The 21,197-nt window shown below is 45.8% G+C and overlaps 1 protein-coding gene across 1 annotated transcript; it reads right to left on the reverse strand.

Annotated features, from left to right (window-relative positions):
• Nucleotides 1-7,451: 7,451 nt before the first annotated feature.
• Nucleotides 7,452-15,563, reverse strand: TNIP2 (TNFAIP3 interacting protein 2). Its single transcript, XM_075420394.1, has 6 exons — nucleotides 15,031-15,563; nucleotides 12,407-12,712; nucleotides 10,361-10,444; nucleotides 9,519-9,800; nucleotides 9,017-9,136; nucleotides 7,452-8,522 (listed from the first exon to the last, which is right to left on the reverse strand). Exons 1-6 carry the CDS (start codon nucleotides 15,496-15,498, stop codon nucleotides 8,241-8,243), a joined length of 1,542 nt encoding a protein of 513 aa, XP_075276509.1. The 5' UTR covers nucleotides 15,499-15,563; the 3' UTR covers nucleotides 7,452-8,240.
• Between the last annotated feature and the right edge of the window lie 5,634 nt (nucleotides 15,564-21,197).

The raw sequence follows: 21,197 nt of genomic DNA on the forward strand, positions 1-21,197 counted from the left end.
CCTGGCTCAGGCCTCCACTTTGACTTGGTGTCTTTTTCAAACAAATTCCACCTTACTCCCCTCTCTGCTCACTGGTGAGTGCTGCAGAGCTGTCCCCTCTGCTGGGAGATGAATTCCTGGTTTGCGCGTAGTACAAATCTTCTGGACTGTCAGAGACCTCCCATCGGTCCCAGCACACCACTGGGCACAATCTGTGTCCTCTCTATTTAGGAATATCTTCCTTGCAAGAAGACTGGTCCTGAAAAGGTGCCACAGGGGAAAGCGGTGATGTTACCTCTGGAGACAAAGTGCCTTTTGATGACCGCTCTTCTCTATATAATACAAGAGGTACTTGAAGGAGCAAGAAGGGCAATCATATGGTGCTTCTGGGGCCAAGCTGTGTGCCTTGGTGATTAGGGGCACTCAGCTGGGATGGCCAGTGTCACAGGCTCTGGGTCGTGCCCCAAGAGCTGGTTTTGTGTTTGCGTGTGATTGGAATAGGGCGAAAGTGGGCTCTGATGATCAGTGAGTGGTCTGCTCAGGAAAGAGAGAGGGCCTGGCCTCCTCAGGCCCATTGAAAGAGATTACTTGTGGTTGGTTTTAAAGCTATTTTAGAGTCATTGAGGAGCTGTCAAAATTCTGCTTTATAAAAAATCTGAGAGGTACAAGCTCAAAAGCAGAGCTTATTTTGCATCATTCACCCACTAACAAAGGCTAAAATTTCTTCCTTCTTTAGCACAAGGAGAAGCGTGTGTACCTGCTCGTGCATGCCTTTGCCTTGTATACCCAAGTTTTAAATTCCCTGCAAACCGCTGTGTTCCTCAGTCAGTCCCAGGTGATACCATCTTACCTTCATCTGTATCCCTTCAGCTTCTCTTCAGAGCGTTGCTTTTCACAGCTCATTTTAGGGCTGACCTTGCAATCACTGGTACTGTGAGCTTCAGCGTCCTGTGTGAAAGCTGCTCTCTGGACACGGCTCTGCAGCGACGAGGTTCATCCCCTGGATTTTGCTTGCCCTTCCTCCCCGCAGGCTGCAGCCGCTGTTCGGTAGGATCTTCACGTGCTCTGGGCTCCTGCATCTCTTCCCCCCTCAACATCTTCACCCAGCAAAGGACAAATGAATACTGGTTAAGTGGGAGGCTGTTGTTTTAAGGGCAATTAAGAGCATTAGAGTAGATCACCGTGGACCTCATCAATGAATTTCATAATTGCAGTAAATGAAAAGACTTTTATATCTTTCCACTGCTGCCGTTGATAGATGTAAGTTTTAACAATATTTAGACCTCCAGGCAGTTGTGTTTGATGTGATGCCCCTCCTCTGCGTTGCACAGCAGTGAAGCACAGACGGACAGACTTCCTGCACGTCTCTGCTGCGTTGCTGGTGTGACGGGGAACATGGCCCTCATACTAGGAATCATCTTCTGTACATCCACAGTTGGCTTGCGTTTGATCCTTAACTGCAGGTACAACTTGTCCCTCCCAGGTGAAGGTTTGCTAGCCTCATAGCAGAAGACGTGTTGCTGGAGAGCTGTCACTGGGAAGGAGACCTTCCCCACCACTGTGCTCAGGTGGGCCTGCACTGAGGTACCCAAACATGGGGGAAGATGCCCCCCTTAAAAACACATCCTTTCTTGTGCCCACCACACGTGTGTGTAACAGGTGCTGTTTCAGTGCATCATTTAACGGCCTGGAAAATCCAGTGTGGTTTGAGGGGTCATGCCATGTCGTGAGCAAGGAGGGGTCTGGAAGGTGCCGGCTGCTGGTGGACTTCTGCCCCACTCACCCCTCTGCTTTTCTGGCTCTTTGCTTTGCCTGTCCTGTTGTGACATGTGAGGGGCAGAGGTGGGCTTTGCAAAGTGCTCAAACAAGTCTTGGATGCCATTAAGGACGGGAACCACTCCAGCCTGTGTTTTTTAGGGACCCGACACCAGGTCTCTTACGGGGCTTGCTTGGAGGCTCTGGCAGTGCAGAGCAGTCAGTGCTCAAGGAGCGGTTTCTAAAATGCACCCAGTAGGTGCATCTCATGGGTGATAGATGTTTCTGGTGGTAAGCATCAACCACTACTCAAGTTTAGGGCTCAGATTATGACTGGTTTTGGTAGAGGGGGGAGAGGCCCCTGATCACAGCAGCCAGGATCAAGGGAAGATCCCTTTTCCTGTGGAGATGTCTAGTGCTCGTCTGCCAGCTGGCATTGCGGGTAGCACATGGGCATGCTCTGTCCTTCCACCTGGGGAGGTAAGAACAGGCCTTGCAGAAGGTGGGGCAGGTGCTAAGTGCTGAGGTCAGAAGAGGGGCTGAGAACCACTAAATTAGATCTGCATCACTGAAGGCAAGTTCAGATGGTGGGAAGGAGGAGCAGGGTGTTCTTTGAGACTGCGCTCAGCTGTGCTGTGTGTGAGTCACTTCACATCCCACCAAGTCCTCCTGTCTCTTGGTAGATGATGTTCTTCCTCAAATGTCTGCGGACCTTTGCACGCCTCTCTGGATGCCTGAGCTTCCTTGAGACGTGGTGGTGATGGTCAGAATGAGAGCAGATTCCTCTGTGGGTGTCTGTTCACTCCTTTTCCCCCTCGCATGAGCTGGGATCGCTTGGTCCAAGGAGATCTGAGCTCCTCTCGCCTCCCCCACTGCGTGTCCCGAGAGCGATGGAGGCCCTGCCCTCACGTGTTCCGAGACCCGCTTCCTGCTCCGCACCGGGCAGGAAAGCCCCAGGGCTTTGTGAGTGGGGCCGCTCCCGGGGCCGTACTTGTGCCTGTGGCTCTGGGCCCAGGTGGTGGGCGCAGGTGGCTGGCTCACAGGACCTGCAGCTGGCCCGGCCCGGGGAGGCTGCGGGGACACAGCTGGAGAGAGACCACAGGCTGGCACCTCGCCCTCCGCGCCAGCCAGGCACTGGTCCCTGGCCGTGGGCTCCTGTCTCCCCAGGGAAGGTGACCCCGGGCATCGCCCGAGCCCGGACTGCTGCGGAGCAGGGCATCGAGCGGCGAAGCCCGCTGTCCCGTCCGGCTGCGCAGGGGAGGTCTGGGACGTGGCCGGAGGGAGTCTGCCTGCAGCAGGGACCGAGCGGCTCGGCAAGGCGCAGGGCGTCCTGGTGCTGGCCAAAGGCTGGCGGGGCGGACTGCGGGCTGGCCTGGCAACGCGTGTGCCGCTCCTGTGGAGACTGCCCGTCGTATTTGAGTGTAACCACAGTGTCTGCCAGCCACTCGAGAGAAAAAAAAAATAAAGAAAAAAACCCAAACGCTTTCTTATGAAGACAGATTTGGTGAAGAGATTGCGTAAGTGCAGGATGAGGGAGGAGGGTTGGAGTGGTGACAGGGAGGGGATGGTGGTGGATCTGCAAGCACTGCAGAACTGGGTCCCGCTGCTCTTTCCTCCCTCCCACTCCTTGAGAAACGAGAGTGTGAGAGCCTCGGGCAAGGTGAGTTCATGTGACACGGAGGAGGTGGGCGTCAGCACGAGCAGCCAGAGCTGCCCTGCTCATGGGTGCTCAGCCCATCCATCAGCCAGGTCTGCAGAAGGTGTGCTGGAGGGCTGGCCTGGGGAAGGACGGTCAGGGGAACAAGCGTGGTTGAGCCAAGTACACACTTCAAATGGGGCTTTTTTGGTGCCTTCTAGAAATAAGCTGTCTCATAATCCGCCATCTGGTCCAGTGCTGTTCACAATGGAGCTCCATGTGCTATGGAAACCCCTTAGGCTCCTGAGGGAGGCTGTCAGCCACTATAGATACTGTGCATCCAGTGCATGTTGTGAAGAGGTCTTGCACCAACAGCTTCTTACGAGTAAATTTGAAAAAAAGAAGAAAACATGCATGTACTAACGAGAAAGTGGAAGAATGCACTGGGCAGCAGTGTGGGTGGAGGCCGTGCTGCTTGGTGCCTTTCAGGAGTCCCTGTTTCAGCAGTTGCTGCAGCACCTTGTGGACCCCCACCTGACCTTGCTGGAGCTCTGACCCCCCAGCTAGGCCAACCTGCGGCAGGGAAAGCTTCAGTGAGCGTGCTGGGCTGCACCTTGCCCTTAGTGAGCAAAGCGAGGCAGCAGGTGAGAAGGCAGGAGTGCTTACCCTGATACCCCGTCCCTCCGCTGAGGCCCTGCTGGGCTGACCTAGTGCTCTGGAAGTATTTCTTGTGCTTAAGGCTTTTAACTGACACCCCCCCGCCCCCCACAGCTGATAGCTACTGGAGCATGGTACTAGGAAATGTTACTACAGCATACTTTGAATTCACATAGATTTTGTAGAAAAAGCATTTGAGACTTCCCTTTTTTAGAATGAGAAGCACTGCTGTTCTGAGTGTAGCGGTGTGGCATCTTGTTTGGAATTTCCCTTGCTTTCTATATATACACATGCAGCGAAGCCACAGGAAATGGAAGTTTTAAAAAAATACCATAGAGCATAGGTATCTGGTTCTTGAACAGATTTTATTCTTGTAGTTGGTTTTATTATTAGTGAGCACTTAATCTTGAGGCATCATTTAAGGCTTGTTTTAAAAGATGTGATGTCCTAAATCATCGTAAGGGGAAGCAGACACTGCCTTAGAAGTTGCAGAAGATTTGAGCAGCTTTTTAGGCTCTGCACAGCCCGTGCTACAGCAGACAGCATTGTTGTTGATCTTCTCTCCCTTGGGGCTTTTGGGGTAGGGACGTACTCCTGAGGCCTCTCCCAGTTGTGTCTTCTGAGATTCAGTGAGTCAGTCTCACCTACAGCTGCTGTCGTGATTGTGTGCTAAGGGCCTGCTTCTGCATGGCAACCAGCATAGTTACCAGTAAACAGCCTTTGCTTGAAAATCCCCAGCAAAGTACGTTATAGTTAGGTCCAGGAGTAGTGAGAACCGGCTTGCCAGCACTTGAGGATAGATGGTCTGAAAACTTCATTGTTGGTGAGACAGCTGCTCGGGAGCTGTGAGCTTGTCCTAGGTCTGAACTCAGGCTGGTTTGGAGAGCAAAACTGAGGGAAGGTAATTTAATGAGGGAGAAATTTCAGGAGAAGGGATGGACTAATCATGAAGGTAATTGGACAAATACATCTTGGCAGCTCTTAATATGTGAAGACGTATTCCTCCAAGTCCCAGAAGGGATAGTTATCCTGCTGCCTCCCTGGACCTGGAGGCACCTCTGCCTGCCTTCTGTGCACCTCTGCGGTACGGGCGTTGCTCGCCAGCAGTGAGACATCTGCAGAAGCCTAAACGGGCATTAAGCGTGCCTGATAACAGGGTTCAGTTATCTCGGGTGCCTTCTGTTACCAATACAGCAAATAAGGAACTGAGTCCCATAAGGTCACATAGTTCTTCTGTGTCGTTTCAAGAGTCTCTTGTGTGAGGACTTGTTTCTGCAGTTTTACACGGTGTGTGTTTCGGTGAACAAGTGCACTACAAATGGATAACCGAAGTTCATAAAGTTTATGCTATTGAAGTGCCCTTCATTTTATGCAGTTACTTTCTTACTCATATGCTGTTATTGCTTTCTGTTGGGAAAGGAACTGGGTTGCTCTTACTGTGTGACCAAACAAGACACACACTACTTGGATGGCCATCCAAGTGGCAGAGGATGCCAGCGTGAGGCCAGGAGGAGCTTTCCTGCATTTAAAGGGCTCAAAAACATGCTGGGAATTCATGGCTGCTTTCACTTCAGTCCTGGGGCAGCAGAGTTGACCGTTTTAATGCATTCTGGTCTACAGTTTGAGGAACCTGACTTGTGACTGTAGGTGGTGGTGGTAATTGCTTGGGAGGCCTTGATGTGCATGCTCTGCCTGGTGAGGAGAGGGCAAGTAAAGATTTTATACTGTGAAGATCAAGACATCTACCAGAGACTTCGGTGTGAAAGTCAAAGCACTGGGTAATACACAAGTTTTCTTAGGAGGAATAGTTTATGCCCTATAACCTGAAACAAACATTTGCATGTAAGAGACTGGTGGTTCTTCATAGTGCACGTAACTGGTTTCTTGTTAAGACAAAACGAGAAATAAATAGGCAAGGCTTTACCAGCCAGAAAAAAAACCCTCAGTAGGAAAGGGTAAAATGAAATCACTCTGAAGTGAGGTATTTTTGTACTGAAAACCAGCAGATCTGTCCTGTATTCAAAGTCCAGTTGTCATTTTGTGCATAGCTTTAGGTGGTAGCTGCAATCTGTGCTTGACCTGTACCTTCACCTCTTTGTGTCTGTTGCTCCAGTGTGGTCCTCTGTGGAGATATATCCAGTTTCCCGGGATTTATGTTAATATCTGCTTTGACTGGGGACTAATTCAGGGGTCTTAAAACCACAAGAATATGTACTATTAAATTCTGTATACTGCAGATTCTCAGATCTAATTATTGCATCTAATAGTTGTAAGTAAGTCAGTCTGTCCAACTGTACCTACAGGGATTAACACGAGTGGAAACCTCTAGCAGCCTTGAGCTTCTGAGTGATGTACATGAAAGCAGCAATCATCTCAAATGCAGTAAAAAAACAATGCACTGCCAAGATCTACCTTACTGTTGTGTTTGTCTCTAACTACCTTGTAATGAGAATCACTAAAAGTCCCTGTTCTGCCATATCAGTCACTGGCAATATAGTGTTGGTGCACACTGAAGCTGTAAACAAGGCTTGTCTAATGAGAACAGTCAAAAAAAGTAAGATTAGCTAATGCCACAGGAAGTTTAATCATGTTTCTCAGCCTATATTCTGTGGGCTGCATCTGATCTCTAAGACCTTAAAAGGCAATGTATGAAATGGTCACTAAAAGAGAAAAAGGAAAAATCTCTGTGTGTTTATGCATGCTGTGTTGGGAAAAATAAGCTAGTAATCAACCCCAGGTTTGCAATCAGTTACGGATTAGATTAATAAGAACCATTGCACCTGCCCACTGCATGCAATGGCCCACGCCTTGGTTTGGTAATATCCCACCTAAGGCAATGCGGGCATAAATGATCATCTTCCCTTGGGGCTGTAACAGGATCATGAAAAGGAAATATCAAGGAAAATATCCACAATCCTCCTGAAGTGTAGTACTGGGAAGGAAGCAAAGCAGAAGACTGGAGTGGTGTTATACAAAATAAGTTTTCTTAATTATGACAGGTCACGGTTGTACTAGGCTCGTGCTTTGTATCCTGTCCTTAACTCCCGCTTTGACATGGTGAGAGACACCTGGAGCTAAGGCTGAAGAAACCCAGGGCCCTGTTACATTTGTACGCTTTAACTTCTGATACTTTTCAAAACAGTCCCCTGCTATTTGCTGAAGTTTTCTGCAGTGTAGATGGGATAAGAAGATATTTAAGCTAGCACTGATGTGTGGCAGGGTAGGGCATTAAATGTGTTCTCGTGCATCTGAAAGGTCATTCTTCCTCTCATAAATAAGGAGCGATTTTTCAACATATCTGAAAAGTCTTGAGACACTGGTTATCACTGAAGCAATGAAACAACTCGTACCTGAAACCATGACATTTAGTTAGCCCTTACTAGAGTTACTGGGACTATTTCACATTTAAATACTTAGACTGAAAGAGAGATTTTTGACCACTTTACTAATGTAGTAAAGCAACTGCACAATCACTTTTACTATAAAAATAATCCTTAGGTAAAATAGCAATACATCAGTAATTACACAAATACACATTTACAAACGTGTAAAATAGTTACTTATGGCACAGAAAAAATAAATATCACTGTACATTGTTTCTGTGCAAAAAGACAGGCTAGTTTTAGTCATTAACCAGCCCTTTTATAAGTTTTCTTCACTTCTCCTGATTTCAGTTGAACAGAAGGATTTTCAGATGAGATGTCTGAAAGTTCAGCCTCAATAGACAAGAAAATACTTTCGCTTTTAACCCAGATAAAGCACAAGAAGGTTTTTCCTATCTTCTGCCAAAATGCTCCTCCCTCGTTCTTCAGCCTACATTTTTGGAAGAGGAGAAAAATTTCAAGTTCAGTAATTTTTTTCACAAGCCTTCAGACCGCTGTAAAGAATTAGACTCAAATATGAGCCAAGCAACACTCTGAAGCTAATTACCACCATAAGTTTCAGTTTAGTTTGTAGTAGAATTTGCATTATGCTTGCCTTCCTTGTAGTTGTCAAAAGTAATTCTTCATAAAACCACTTTGCTTTATCTTGAAGTCTTTCATACAGTCCAAGAGAAGGTGAAATCAAGTAAGAGGTAGGTATTGTTCATCCTCCTAATTCCTAAGAGCTGTCCATTTCAATTACTCCAGTTTAGGACTGTAGGAGATATGTATGGAGCAAAGTTTTGCTGTCTATAAAGTAGTGATTAACTTACACGCCTCGCATCACGCGGTCACTGACAACATTCAGCAACGTGCTTGAGGAATTCATCACTGAGTTCGTCATTGAAAAACCTCATACAATGAGGGCATCTAAGTTCACCCTGTGCCCTGCCCTCAGATCCCGAGTTTCCATTGTCCGCAGGAGGAGAAGCTTGTTCAGACTGTGAAGATGTTCTTCTCGTGCCTGTTTGGCCTGGGCTGTTGCCTCGCAGATGTTCAACGTTCGTCTGTACGTACATATGATTTTGGTTACCCATGTGAACTCTGAAATGACTGCTTGTTTCTCTTGAGTCCTAGAAAGAGAAAGAGGAGCTCTTGAAAAAGATGCAGTGAAAATACATTCTTTAACAGAATATTTTATCACCTTTATCTGAAACACTGCTCATGTTTAATCAGAAGATTTGTAAATAAAATATGCATTGGTTTTTGCAGTTTTATAAAAATAGTTGTAAAGAAGGCTTGTAGAAATATAGCACAGAATATAACCAGTATGCTACTTTAAAGACATCCGTGTTACAAAAGTCATGGCTGTCCTTCTCTTCCTTCCAAGAATCCACCCTTACTGTGTTGATCCAAAATAGAAGGAAAATGGACTGGAAATTCCATGTGTATTGGGAAGCGACTCCACTGGAACTGACTATGAAATAATACCAGTTTTTGATAGCTGCGCTGAGCTGAAATGGTTTTAGAAGTGCTAGGATTTTTTAAAAATATATTTAGAAGTATATTTTAGTCCTGAATCCTGTTGGCATACTTTAATTGAAAAAGTAACATATTGCCTTCTTACCTGTCTTCTTGCTAGCTGGTGTTGCAGGCATGCAACTTCTGCCTGAAGCTCTTGTATTTTACTCTGTGCTCGTTCTCTGTCTGATCTCTCGGATGTGAAATCATCTTTATAAACTAGCATCTGAAAAAGAATTATCATGTTAACATTTTGTAACTCAGAGCATTGGGTGGTTAGATTAAAAAGCTGAGGCTGTGATTCCTTTGTTTGTAAATACTTATTCCCAGAATCTCAATATTATCTTCTCTGTCATATCTGTACTTTAAAGGTATTTGTATTTCTTTTTTTGACCTTTCATATTTTGTATTAAAGCCAGCAGAACTGCATGCAGTTCTTTAAGGAGTGAGTTTCCTTTAAATCTGTGTTGTTAAGTATCTGCGTAGCCAAATGTGGCAAAGACTAGTGTTGAAGGTCGAAAGAAATAATTTCATTTTTCCCCCTTGGACTTCAGTGGTCTGGGGAGAAACTAAGACTTTCCACCTCTAGGAAAAAGAAATTTAATGACCTGTTGCTCCAGCATTTGCATGCGCTCATTATCTCCTTCACTAGCCTTCTTCACATCTTCTAATTCTCTCTTTGTTTTTATGCATTCATTCATTTTTTCTTCCAGTAGCTTGTTTAACCGGAATATCTCCTTGTGCATCAGGTCAGAATTTGTTTGTGCGGAAGCTACACCATGCTGCTGCTCCAGTTGTGACTTCATCTCTTTCAGCTGCAAGTGGAGTCGCTTCACATACTCATCCCTGCTCGCATCGTATTTCTGCCATTTTGCATTTAAATCTTCCACCTGAAAGATTGTCCAGGAGAGTCATGAAGACACAAACTTCCAAGCTTTCATAGACTGTCTATATATGCAGGACCAAAATTCTCTAAAAGATAAATACAATATGGTGACGCTGAATACAGTACACTGACTCACACGCTGAGTGTGGATAAGCCACCTGACAGGAGAGCAGAAGATTAATCGTGCTATAAGCCAGGCTTTTCACGGGCAGCCTTCCCCATTTGCCAGTCCACAGGGACAGTACTAAATGATATGGAATGGGAGGGGCTGGCAGTCACCCGGGGCCTGGTGCTGTGCTCTTGGGGTAGAATACCGATGCACGGAAGGAACATGAAAACAATTTTCTTCTGCAGTGTATTTTTAACAACACAACCCCAATACATTAAAAATAATGTAATAAGTTACTCTTAGCTAAGGCAACAAAGACTATGTGCCATGTTGCAAAGACTTAAGAAAAATTCTGGACTCGCATTAAACTGCCATTTAATTAGATTAACTAGGCCTTACCTATTCCAAATTTACTGTAATTAAATCTTAATCTTGTACAGAAAGAAAGTACTCACGTGAGCTACTTTTTGTTTTAACATCCTGTTTTCATCTTGTAGGTTGCAGATAAGAGCTTGAAGTGAAGTTTCATTGTCTAAAAGCTGTAATTTTCAGATAAAGGAAGTGTTACTTTAACACAGAAATCCCAAATGCTACTTAGCTATGCTGTTAAACTGGAATTAATCTTTTTTTTTTAATTCCTCTAAAAGTACTTGCTATCAGTGAAACAAATACATACATCTAGGTCTATTTATTTCTATATAGTGTATTTCTAAATACTAATAGCAAAGCCCACAGCTTTTATTATTAATAAGCAGGACAAAAATGTACTCAGGTTTTTACCACCTTGGTATTGCTTTTAAATAGATCTGTGTGGTGTCACGAATGTCATAAAAACACATCTGCCATACCAAAGTCTGAGCCTGCTAAAGGTAACAAGAAAAACACCACACATTTTACATGCATGAGGGTCTTCTACACTGACGACAACAAAGCTTAATGGTTTACACAAACTCCTTGGAAACTACTTGTTCAGAGCAGGGAATACATGACAAAGACACAGATACGCCTTCATCTTGCTTTGTTATTACTGTCAATTTTGGCCAGTACTAGGAAGAAATTACTGAGGGAAAAAACCCTGCTTGCTAAATAATTGACTAAAATGATACCTCTTTCTTACAGTTGTGACATCTGCTTAAAAAAACCCCGGTGTACGTGAGTAATATAGAACACTTTTGTACAAAATTCCCTAGAATCAGCTAGTACTTGCATCTGAAATTTCTTTTCTTCAACAGGGAAGTCCCCATTGTACAAGGTTAGCTACTTATTACATGTATCAAAGTCAATCAAGTTTCCTGTCTATCAATTACACGTAAAATGATAATACTAAATGCTTCAAGCCCCCTAAAAAGTCCTTTTTTTCTTGTATCTAGTCCACTTCTAATTATTTCTTACAGGTAACTTTAATGTGAATAAGTTTTCTTTGGAAATGCTCCTGGGATGTTTTACGAAGTAGAAGGGAGCACGTATAGAGTTTATCATAAAAGCACAGATGAGTGGTCATGTGAAACACAGCATTACCTCTATGAAGCAGTAAGAGCATGAGACAGAATTAGTCTTTTTTGTGAGAACAGGCTGTAGCATCCTACTCAATACTCTGATCTGTTACTGGAGGCAGCACCTCTAATGTAATTTGCTGACGGTATAATCATGAATTGCCTAACGACTCTGAACCATCATGACTTCTGGAACAACAGGACAACCCGATCTACCTCTACCCTACACTGAAAAGCTTCACCAAAGGTGAGGATGTGGCAAAGCCACACAGCCGTTAGCAAAGTATGCCAAAATCCAGGTGTTCCTTTGTGCTGCTCAGTGGCATTGCTGCCACCTGCCTACCATGAAGCAATTTTTCTGAACATCCCTGCTGGAGAAAAACATTCCCCTCTGGCCTGCCAGTGCAAGGCAACCCCAAAGTAAAAAGAACAGGAAAAACAAAAAAGGAGAGACACTTTGACTTGTTCTTCCCTGACCAACTTTCTGTAGGTCTGTACTACGTGTGCAAAGCCAAATCCTGACCTGAGAAGACCACATGCTGTAGAGTTCATAACAGAAATACAACTTTAAAATATATCTACTTTGTTTTGTAATTTAGATGCTTAAATAAGAAATTGGGAGGTAACACCTTCAAAAGCAGAGCACCATCTAGTGATGCACAGAAGCGTGCTGCGGTATAAACAAGGTACTGTCTCCTGTATTTGCAGGGAAGAATTGTAATCATGGAACTGATGAGGTTGGAAGGGACCTCTCAAGATCCTCTCCTCTCCAGAAAAAGCCTCTGATGATGAGGTGAGATGGACAAAATGCAAGTGATTGATAACTGCTTCCATCCAAAAGTTTTTGGTACTCAGAATAATTTAAAACTTGCCATGGTAGTCTTTTCACCCTACGTGAAATTATTTAAAGGGATGTTTCTTACCACTCCCCAGTTACAACTATCACATTGTAATGAACACCTCAGAAACTACTAAGACTGTAAAGAAACACAGTAGCAGTAAGAATACCTGATTACGTCTTTCAGTAGGTATCTGGTCATCTGAATTCCCCTTCTCTTTCCTTTGCTTCTCTTCTAGACATTTTGCCAGATGTTGACACATTTCTGCTGTGGATGCTAATTTGCGTTGAAGTTGGTGAGTTTCATCAGTGAGCGAACGGCACAAAACATCGCTGGTGGCCTGAGCCTTCTCTCTTTCTGCCAAGCTCTTCCGAAGTTGTAAGATTTCTCTCTCCTTTTCATATGGAGGCTGATTTATCATCTGATGTATCTCTCCATTTTTCTCCTCTAGTTGCTGATTCAACTTCTGTACTTCCTAAACATAACGGGGAGGGGAAGTTATTTAGAAACAAAGTGAACTCTAAAGCCAAAGTATGTCTAACACTGAATTCCATATTGCAGTAATTCCATATTGATCCTATATTCACTGCAAAGTACTTAAAAAGTAAAATAAATGCAATTCATTTCTATATAATCACTCAACCTTGGTACTGACAGAGCAATCAACATCAAGAACTGCTTGGACAGCTATACAAGCACTTCCTAGTCCGTGGAATGAAGAAGCAACCACCAAAAATTCCAGAAGATTTTATGAAAAGATGTATAGCAGCAACAAACTAAAGGAGGAACCCACAAGACACAAAGTAGTTTAAAAGGAGTAACTACGGAGACTGAGAAATGCTTACTCGTCCTGCATTCCAAATTACCAGATAGCAAGAGATTTTTCTCAAAAAAAGTGGAACTGGAAAGTCATCTTATCAAAAACCAGTGAAGTGTATTCATTGCCGGGCACTGTCACAAGGACGAAGCAGAGGGAGCTACACAGCAACTTTCCCACCTAGGAAAGGATGAGCAAACAGAAAATGAAATCCAAGGTATGCGAGGGGACCTGACATACTCTTAGCAAACAACTTTGTATCTCGTCACTGTGCATTCTTCTTGAATTGGAAGCTCTGTGGGATCATCCACACTGCATTCAGTTAACGTCTCTGCAGGTGTTTCAAGAAGGAAGTTTTGTTCGCTGACTGGAGTACAACCACTCTGTAGTACCATGCAGTACACCGGTCCTGACTTTGTCAAAAACGGCTTGTGCTTGATGTCCTCAAAAAGTAGAGGATACTGGTAACAGAAACGTCTTGAGCACTGCTCCCCCGGAGTCAATGATGCCCTGGATGCCAGTGTCAACCGTGAGACGGGTACAGGTTTGATGCTACCCTTCCAGTTCTTCATGAGTGCTAATGGAGCTGTAAATGACAGGGAGCACATTTCTTTGCCAGCACAAAGGCCCCTGACTTCACAAATGTCTTCTTTTTTGTTGTTGTTATTATTTTTAGTGACAATTATTTCAGTGTTTCTGATTGGGCATATTTATTTCTAAAAAGAATAAAATTAATATCTAACAGAAATAGCACTTGATCTTATTAGTGATGGTTAAGTTCCTTATCATCATGCTAAATGCTACATTTCCCCTTTGCTATAGATTAAAGACATTCAGCATCAGATTTCAAAATATATTCACATACCACAGGTTTGTCATATGTCTGCAGAGTGTCAGTAAGATCATCTCTTATTACAAATTTCCAGACTTGAACTTATTTAAATGTACTTTAGGTGAGTGTCATACATGGAAAATGTTTTGTATAAGCATTGGGTCAGGAGATTATTTCTGACAAAAATACTTGTTTCAATTTTAAGTACTGCTTCTTAGTTTGGAAATTCCTTTATGCAGCTTCATAGAGAAAGAAATGCTTTAAAATTCTTCAAGTATTTCAGACTGAACATGGGAAAGTCTTAATGACAACAACAAAAATAACACTTGTGGCGGATGGGAGGGGATGCAGTTTTGAGACTTTTTTTCCTGTCATAAAAGATACTGATTTCCCTAATCTATCTCCTCACAATCCAGACGTGCCAGTTACTTCTCCAAGGATTAACGTGCTGCCGTAATGTCAATACAAAAATCCCTTTTAAGTGCACTTTAAAAAAAAAAAAACAAAACACTTTAGTAGAAAGAGTGGTGGCATCAGTTGTTCATCTTACAGAACAAAACTGTTGTATCTGATAAAGAGGAGGGTCTTCAGCAGATAGTATGGAACTTCGAAATTCAGGGGCTTTGTTACTATTTTTCCTTCTTGCACGAAGATTTATAAATTTATAATGCCCCGCTCAGTTTTTGTTTTAGGTTTTTTATCGTTCGCCTCCTTGAACTTAATGCAGCGGGGAACTGCTCTTCGCCACAGCCGGCCGAGTTGCTTCGGGCACAGCCCAACCCCGGGCACGCAGCCCTGGCAGAGCCCGGCTCCGGGCACGCAGCCCTGGCACACAGTCCTGTCACAGCCCGGCTCCGGGCTCACCGCGGTCCCGTCTGGCAGAGCCCGGCTCCGGGGGTCAGAACGCTCGCTCTGCCGCCCCGGGCACCCCGCTTAAACCCGGTTAAAGCCCAGGCCCCCCGCTCCGTTTCCATCAGGGCCAGCGAGCAGTCTGGATGCAGAACGGGGCACCGGCTGCGCGCTTACTAAGCTTAAGCTACGCGTTTTTCCAGAGAGGGGTGCGGGACCAGGGCTCCCCGTCCCGTCCCCCGCGGCGGCTCCGCGCTGCCCGCCGGCGCCATTCCGAGGGCGGCCGCGGTTTTACCTGGCTCAGAGCTTCCACTCTTCGGGCCGAGAGGCGCTGGCTGTCCCGGAGCTGCTCCCGGGCCTGGCCCAGCTGCTCCAGCAGGCTCTCCACCAGCGAGCGGGCCGGCTCCGCGCCCGCTGGCCCCGCCTCGCCGCCCACCGCCGGCTGCCGGGCCAGGGAGCCGCGCAGCTCCCGGATGGTCGCCTCCTTGGCAGCCAGCTGCAGCTGGAGGTGCTTCAGCTGCTGAGCCGACTCGTGGTACAGGGTGCAGAGCGCGTTGTACCGGGGCACTTTGCTCTTCAGGCTCCTGTTCTCCCGGTGCAGCCTCTCCAGCGTCTCCTCCACCTGCTTGAAGCGGGCCGCCAAGGGGTCTGTGCCGCTGCCCTCGCTCACCGAGCACATGGCCGGGGCAGGCGAGCCGTGGCCACGCTGCTGCCCCTGCCCCTGCTCCTTCTCCAGGGCGAGCAGCAGCCCGGCCAGGTGCATATAAACCCCAGGAGCAGGCCGGAGCTGCTCTCACTGCTACTCCGGTCTTCTGCCTTCCCCGGCGGGATGGCCGCTCTCCTTTAAGGGCTCGCAGGACCCGCCCGCCGCCCTGTGCCGCGGCGGAAGCAGGGCCGGGCCGCGCTCCGCCTCCGCGTGAGGGGGGGAACCCCGCGGCGGGAGCCGGCCCCGGGGGCAAGGCTGGCCGGGGAACCCCGGGTTGGGGTGAAGAGGAGAAAAGGCGGCCGGAGGCTGCGCGGGCGGGAACGGGAGCGGCATGAAACGAGGGCGGGGGGGGGAGAGGGGGCCCGGGGCGGCGGGCGGGCAGGCAGGCAGGCAGGCTGGCTGCTGGGGGGGGGGCGCCCGGGCCGGACGGGAGAGGGGGGCGGCTGAGTGGAAGGGGCTGAGGTGAGCGAGGGGGGAGCGGGGTCCGGGGAGGGCGAGGGGCTGCCGAAGGGGGCTCCGGGCCGAATGCAGGGGAGCGGCGGCGGGTCGGGGGAGGAGGGGGCTCGTGGTGAAGGTGGGACGGGCGAGCGGGAGCGAGGGTCCCTCGAGGGGCTGGAGGCCCGGGCTGGCCCCGCGTTGCGACAGCTCCGCAGCCCGCGCCGCTGCGGGAGTTTCCCGGCTCAGAGGGGAAGGACCCGCAGGAGCCTGAAGTCTGCCGGCCGTCGGAATTGATGTGGCCAGCGAGGGGTTGTACCCTCGGGCCTGCGGGTGGAGGTGGGGTTGGCGAGAGGGAAGCCGGCTGCCTGGCACGGAGCAAACGCGCCGGTCGGCCTCCCCGACGCCTTCATTAGCAGCGTAGCGATGGAGCCTGTTAACGAAGGGTATCGCTGTGCGAGGGCTGGCGCGGGCGTAGGGGATGTCGTGGGAAAAGGCGAGTACGGTGAGCTGGGCTGCGTTGGGATTGGTTTGGTTATGTCCACAGTATCATACGGGTAGAACAGCCTGGGAGGAAAACCCCTTAAACCAGTACAAAAATAGAGCCTAGGTTACGTGTGATTATTTTTTGTCATAATGTTTATGGTGTATACGCATAAGCGTGTATATAATAATGTGTGCAACATGGAGCTCTGTGTATCACAGAATGGTAGGGGTTGGAAGGGACCTCTGTGGGTCATCTAGTCCAACCCCCCTGCCAAAGCAGGGTCACCTACAGCAGGCTGCACAGGACCTTGTCCAGGCAGGTATTGAATATCTCCAGAGAAGGAGACTCCACAATCTCCCTGGGCAGCCTGTTCCGGTGCTCCGTCACCCTCAGAGGGAAGAAGTTCTTGCTCATGTTCAGCTGGAACGTCCTGTGCTTCAGTTTGTGCCCATTGCCCCTTGTCCTGTCACTGGGCAACACTGAAAAGAGCTTGGCCCCGTCCTCCTGACACCCACCCTGAAGATATTTGTAGGCATTTATAAGGCCCCCTCTCAGCCTTCTCTTCACAGAGCCTTATTGCACTAGGGCCAGCGCAACCATAGAAGATATTTCTGGGCCAAAAAGCACATCTGTCCAAGTATAGAGCAAGTGCAAATCACCACGTGCAGGTGGTGGAGGGAGCAAAAACAGAGGACCTTAGAGAGAGAGCAGCCTCCTGTGCTAGCACCTTAGCTACTCATAGGTGTCAGGGTAGAAAGACACGGCAGTGAAGAATTTGTGTGGAAGAATTTACAGGGGTCGGAACATGACAAAAGGAGAAGATAATGAACTTCAAAGTTGAGATACTCAGTTGCACTGGTGATGGATCGGAAGCCTTGTGATACTGGTACATATGAAATCTGAGCTACAACATGTCAGCCTTTCGTGAAGACAATGGGTGTAAGTCAGAACAAGAGAAGTTGCAATCAAGTATAAGGACAACTCTTTCCCTGGAAGGGTTGTCAAACATTGGAAGTGCTTTGCTCAGGAGTTTTGGCTGGAGACCTCCCGAGGTCCTTCCCAGTGTGAATTATCCTGTGATTCAATTCAGCTTTTTCAAGGTAGAAAGTCATTTTTTTGTCACCTCAATTATGCTAGAAAGGGTCATCCAAAAGATTAGGAGTAATACATTCAAAATGGTCCGATAGCTATTTCTAAAAATATGACTGAATTTTATGTGCATAGAAGATCCTGTGTGACAGAAAGGGGCAGAACACGTGCCTAATGCACAGGTTTGTGGTGTACTTGCTATTTCATCTTGTAGTGTAAATACTCCATGATTAAGCACAAAGAATAATCTGTGTGGAGGCTGAGGAAATACAGTTTTTGGCTTTTTACTTGTACAGAGTTATATCCTACAACCTTAAGACACTTTTTGCTGTGAAGAAAGTAAAGTTCCTGCTTTAAAATACCCGTGCTTTGTAGTTTTCATACATGTTAGTAGGAAAAGTGAAGAAACTACATAGATTTTATTCTATATTTTCAGCATCATTGTGCTACAGTCAGAGCTAAGTGACAAATTTGGAGCAAGATTGCTTTTGCTGACTGTCAAAATATTTTGTAGAAACGTGTGATGAAGCCCTAGTAGTGGAGAAATCTGCTTGGTTTCCTGCCAGTTCAAATAGCAAACTGCAAGAAAGCTCAGAAATCCCAAGCATCTGCGGATGGGCAGTGATGCCCTTAGACCAAACACTAGGGAGTTTAGTTAGCTGTCCAGCAGGGTACTTTGTAATGCAGTTATATTTGTAGTATTGTATCAGTATGTTAAAATCAAGCACTGCATCTGATTACTGAAAACTTGGTATTGATTATGCCCTGGACAAAGCCAGCCCTCCCCCGAGGAAAACACCGCTGACTTAAGGGAAATTTGACCTGCGTAAGTCTTGAGTAAGAAACTGATCCCATGTGTTCTTGGGAATGCCCTTAGATGACTGTTTGCTTTTGTCAGTTCTGAAACGTGGAGGAATTCCTGGGAATTCAGTAAGGGAAGCTGGTGCCAAAAAATGAGTCACACGTGAAGAGATGTTTGTTAGTGTACCTGGCTTTTCCTGTATTGCCTCTCGTGTGCTGTTCATCAGATTTGCTGATAAAGCAGCTGGTCTGTGGAGTAGCACGTTTGTCCTTTTTCAGTTTTAGACAATCAAATTAAGGCTTACTAAGTACAATAATTTTGGGGATGAACAACAGGCATGCTCTGCACTGCTTCATATAAGGAAAAAACTTCATTTTCCATTCCTTACTGGTCTCAACATGAAATACAAGGTGAAGTTCACTTTAGTTTTTTCTCAGTATAGGATGTAACAGGATATTAAAGCCACCTGAGAAAAATCTAACATTAAATTAGGCTTTGTTAAAGAAGTCTTAACAAAGTTAATTTGAATAAGCAATTCTATGCACATCACAATGAACTATTACAATGCATGAGAAGTGTCATCCAGTATATGAACAAAAGTGATTAGATACTACCTAGAGTACAAAAAGTAGATGAAGCAGAGCTTAGGAAACCAGGAAGAAGGAAAGGTGAACAGCGTGGTTAGAGTAAGTGAGCACAGATGTAGATATATTTTAAAATTCATTTTGAAACAGGAGTTATTTGTGGAGTTGGTAAGAATAATTCCTCTGAATGTAGTTGTTCTGTCTCTGTAACAGTGCAAATAATACAAGAATGAGTCTCTGTATTTAAAAGTGTCATTCTGTGTGGACAAGACTATAAAATTTAGGGGGGGGAGGGGGTGTCTGCCATTTTCCAAATAGTGACGTATGCTCAATTTGCAAGAAACTGTATTTTTCACTAGTGAACTCCACAAGTTGTTTAGCCAATCAAGCTGTGGTTTTCCCCATTGTCTTAAGTCCCTGCTAATTGTCCTGGAGGGTAAGTCATGACCTAATGACACTTAGGAAATATTCTGTTGCCCTGAAGTGATTTATCTAAGCAGAACTGATTAGAAATTAGTAAGCGATCTTGCTGTAGGCTGAAAAAATCAGTAGCAGTTCGCATTTCCTTTGCTATTGAGTGTGCAGTGCAAAAGGGAATATAAACCCGTAATACTTTATTTTCCCCAATGAAATCATTTGATATATTCCACGCCTTAGAGCTTTACGTGGGCCCAAGAATCTGATTTTCGTGCTGAGCAAATAGAATATTTATGCTTCTGTGACTCATAGATTAGCAATAATTATAAGCTGCAGCTATGTTTACACTTCTTACATGCAAAGGGGTAAACATCCTTGATATACGTTACTATACTGGACGTTCTGGTAATTTAATGTTGTACGTGTTTTACAGTTGGAATAGCAAACTCATTGAGAGCTTAGCTTGAGGGCGTTGGGGATTCCTGGAACTGGGTGAACTGATTGCTGTGACAAACGTATGCAGCCATCTCTCTGCACTGAGGCTCTGATTTGGATCGCAACATTCCTCTTTCAGTCTTGCTTTCCGTTTACACACATAGAAACATTTAGTGTAGTTAGGAGAAAGAGAATGTTTTTTATTTATTTCTAAAGTAAGCTTTTTCCCACATGTTTTTTTTGGCACAGTTTGAACCTTGGAGGATGTCAAAACCAGAAGTGTTTTGATGCTTAGGGCAGAGTCCCAGTACCCACATTCTGAACCGCAGTAAGGCTGAAGTAACCGGAATGAAGAGCCACGACGTTGGTCAGGTCCAAAGCAGATCCTCTTGCTTTTCCCTGAGAAGTGTTTCTTTCATGTTTATAGGGACTAAGATTGTTCAGTCTCATCTTTGTAGGTGTTGGCAGGTAAGCAAGATATACGCTTGTATGCATCTCTCATGAGTCTGTCAGTCAGTTCGGGTCTACATCCAGGCAACAGACTTCGGTTGTGCCTTGTTACTCTTTAATGCTGTCCTGTACTGGATATTTCCCCCCTAAGTGGTCAGCTAGTTCAGGCCCTGCTTTAGCTTCTTCTGGATGTTTTTACTTTTTTCAGTTTCTCTTTTGTTTGCCCACGGCACAGTAGTACCAGTTCACTGGGTCTGTCCTTGCACACTGGCATTTATTGCTGTTGCTGTCTCTTGATCTGAGAAGTTCAAGCAGTATGCTTGGTGCTTTAGGAAACTCTGTCATAACTGATTTCTGAGCTGCAATTTTATGAACAGGAATGCAAAAAGCTTTCTGTTTGTTGAATGCAAGTGATCAACAGCTGGAGATGGTTTGCATGCTCACAGGCCTAGACCACTACAGCTACCACTCCTACTTAGATGCAAGTTACTTCTTTGAGCTTGTAGTTTATAAAACTCAGGGGTTTGCCCATGTCTGTTTATTCCTGGCGAGCAGTGCAGGATACACTGGCTTGTATTTGTCACAGGACATTCTTTTCCTAAAAACTGATGCTTTGAAATACTCCAGACAAACCTTTTTTGGTTTGCAGGAAACGCTCCCCAACTCTGACATTCCTATGATCCATATTATGGGCTCTTTGGTGATTCTATATATGCTGATTGATTTTTCTGCTTTGATTAGTAGAGAGTGCTCTGAGTTTTCTGGGTTTTGCTATTCACCTTTTCTCAAAGGACAGGCGGTTTTAAAGCTAAATTGGGGAGAAAAAATAAAATTATTAAGTATGACTAAATGCCAGGGCATTCAGTTGCAAGACTTGGAACAAAGTTGCAGGTGAAAACCTAATTGTTTGCGGATTTGTTTTATATATTCATGTTGTGTGACGAAGCTTCAGAATGCAGGCTCCGTGGTGTCTCTGATCGACTCATTCTATATAGAACAAAATCAGTTTACACATTTCTGATCTTTAGCTTTTCTGACCTAGAAAGCAAACACACCT

Source organism: Opisthocomus hoazin, chromosome 5 (assembly GCF_030867145.1).
Source record: "Opisthocomus hoazin isolate bOpiHoa1 chromosome 5, bOpiHoa1.hap1, whole genome shotgun sequence".
In the NCBI taxonomy this organism is placed as follows: Eukaryota; Metazoa; Chordata; class Aves; order Opisthocomiformes; family Opisthocomidae; genus Opisthocomus; species Opisthocomus hoazin.

What these genes read in the sequence shown, in the direction of transcription:
- TNIP2 (XM_075420394.1), bottom strand. Translation starts at nt 15,498, where the DNA reads ATGCACCTGGCCGGGCTGCTGCTCGCCCTGGAGAAGGAGCAGGGGCAG. An exon ending in GAGTGGAAGCTCTGAGCCAG is followed by an intron (nt 12,713 to 15,030) that starts GTAAAACCGCGG and finishes CGTTATGTTTAG; the next exon opens with GAAGTACAGAAGTTGAATCA. An exon ending in CTACTGAAAGACGTAATCAG is followed by an intron (nt 10,445 to 12,406) that starts GTATTCTTACTG and finishes TGAAAATTACAG; the next exon opens with CTTTTAGACAATGAAACTTC.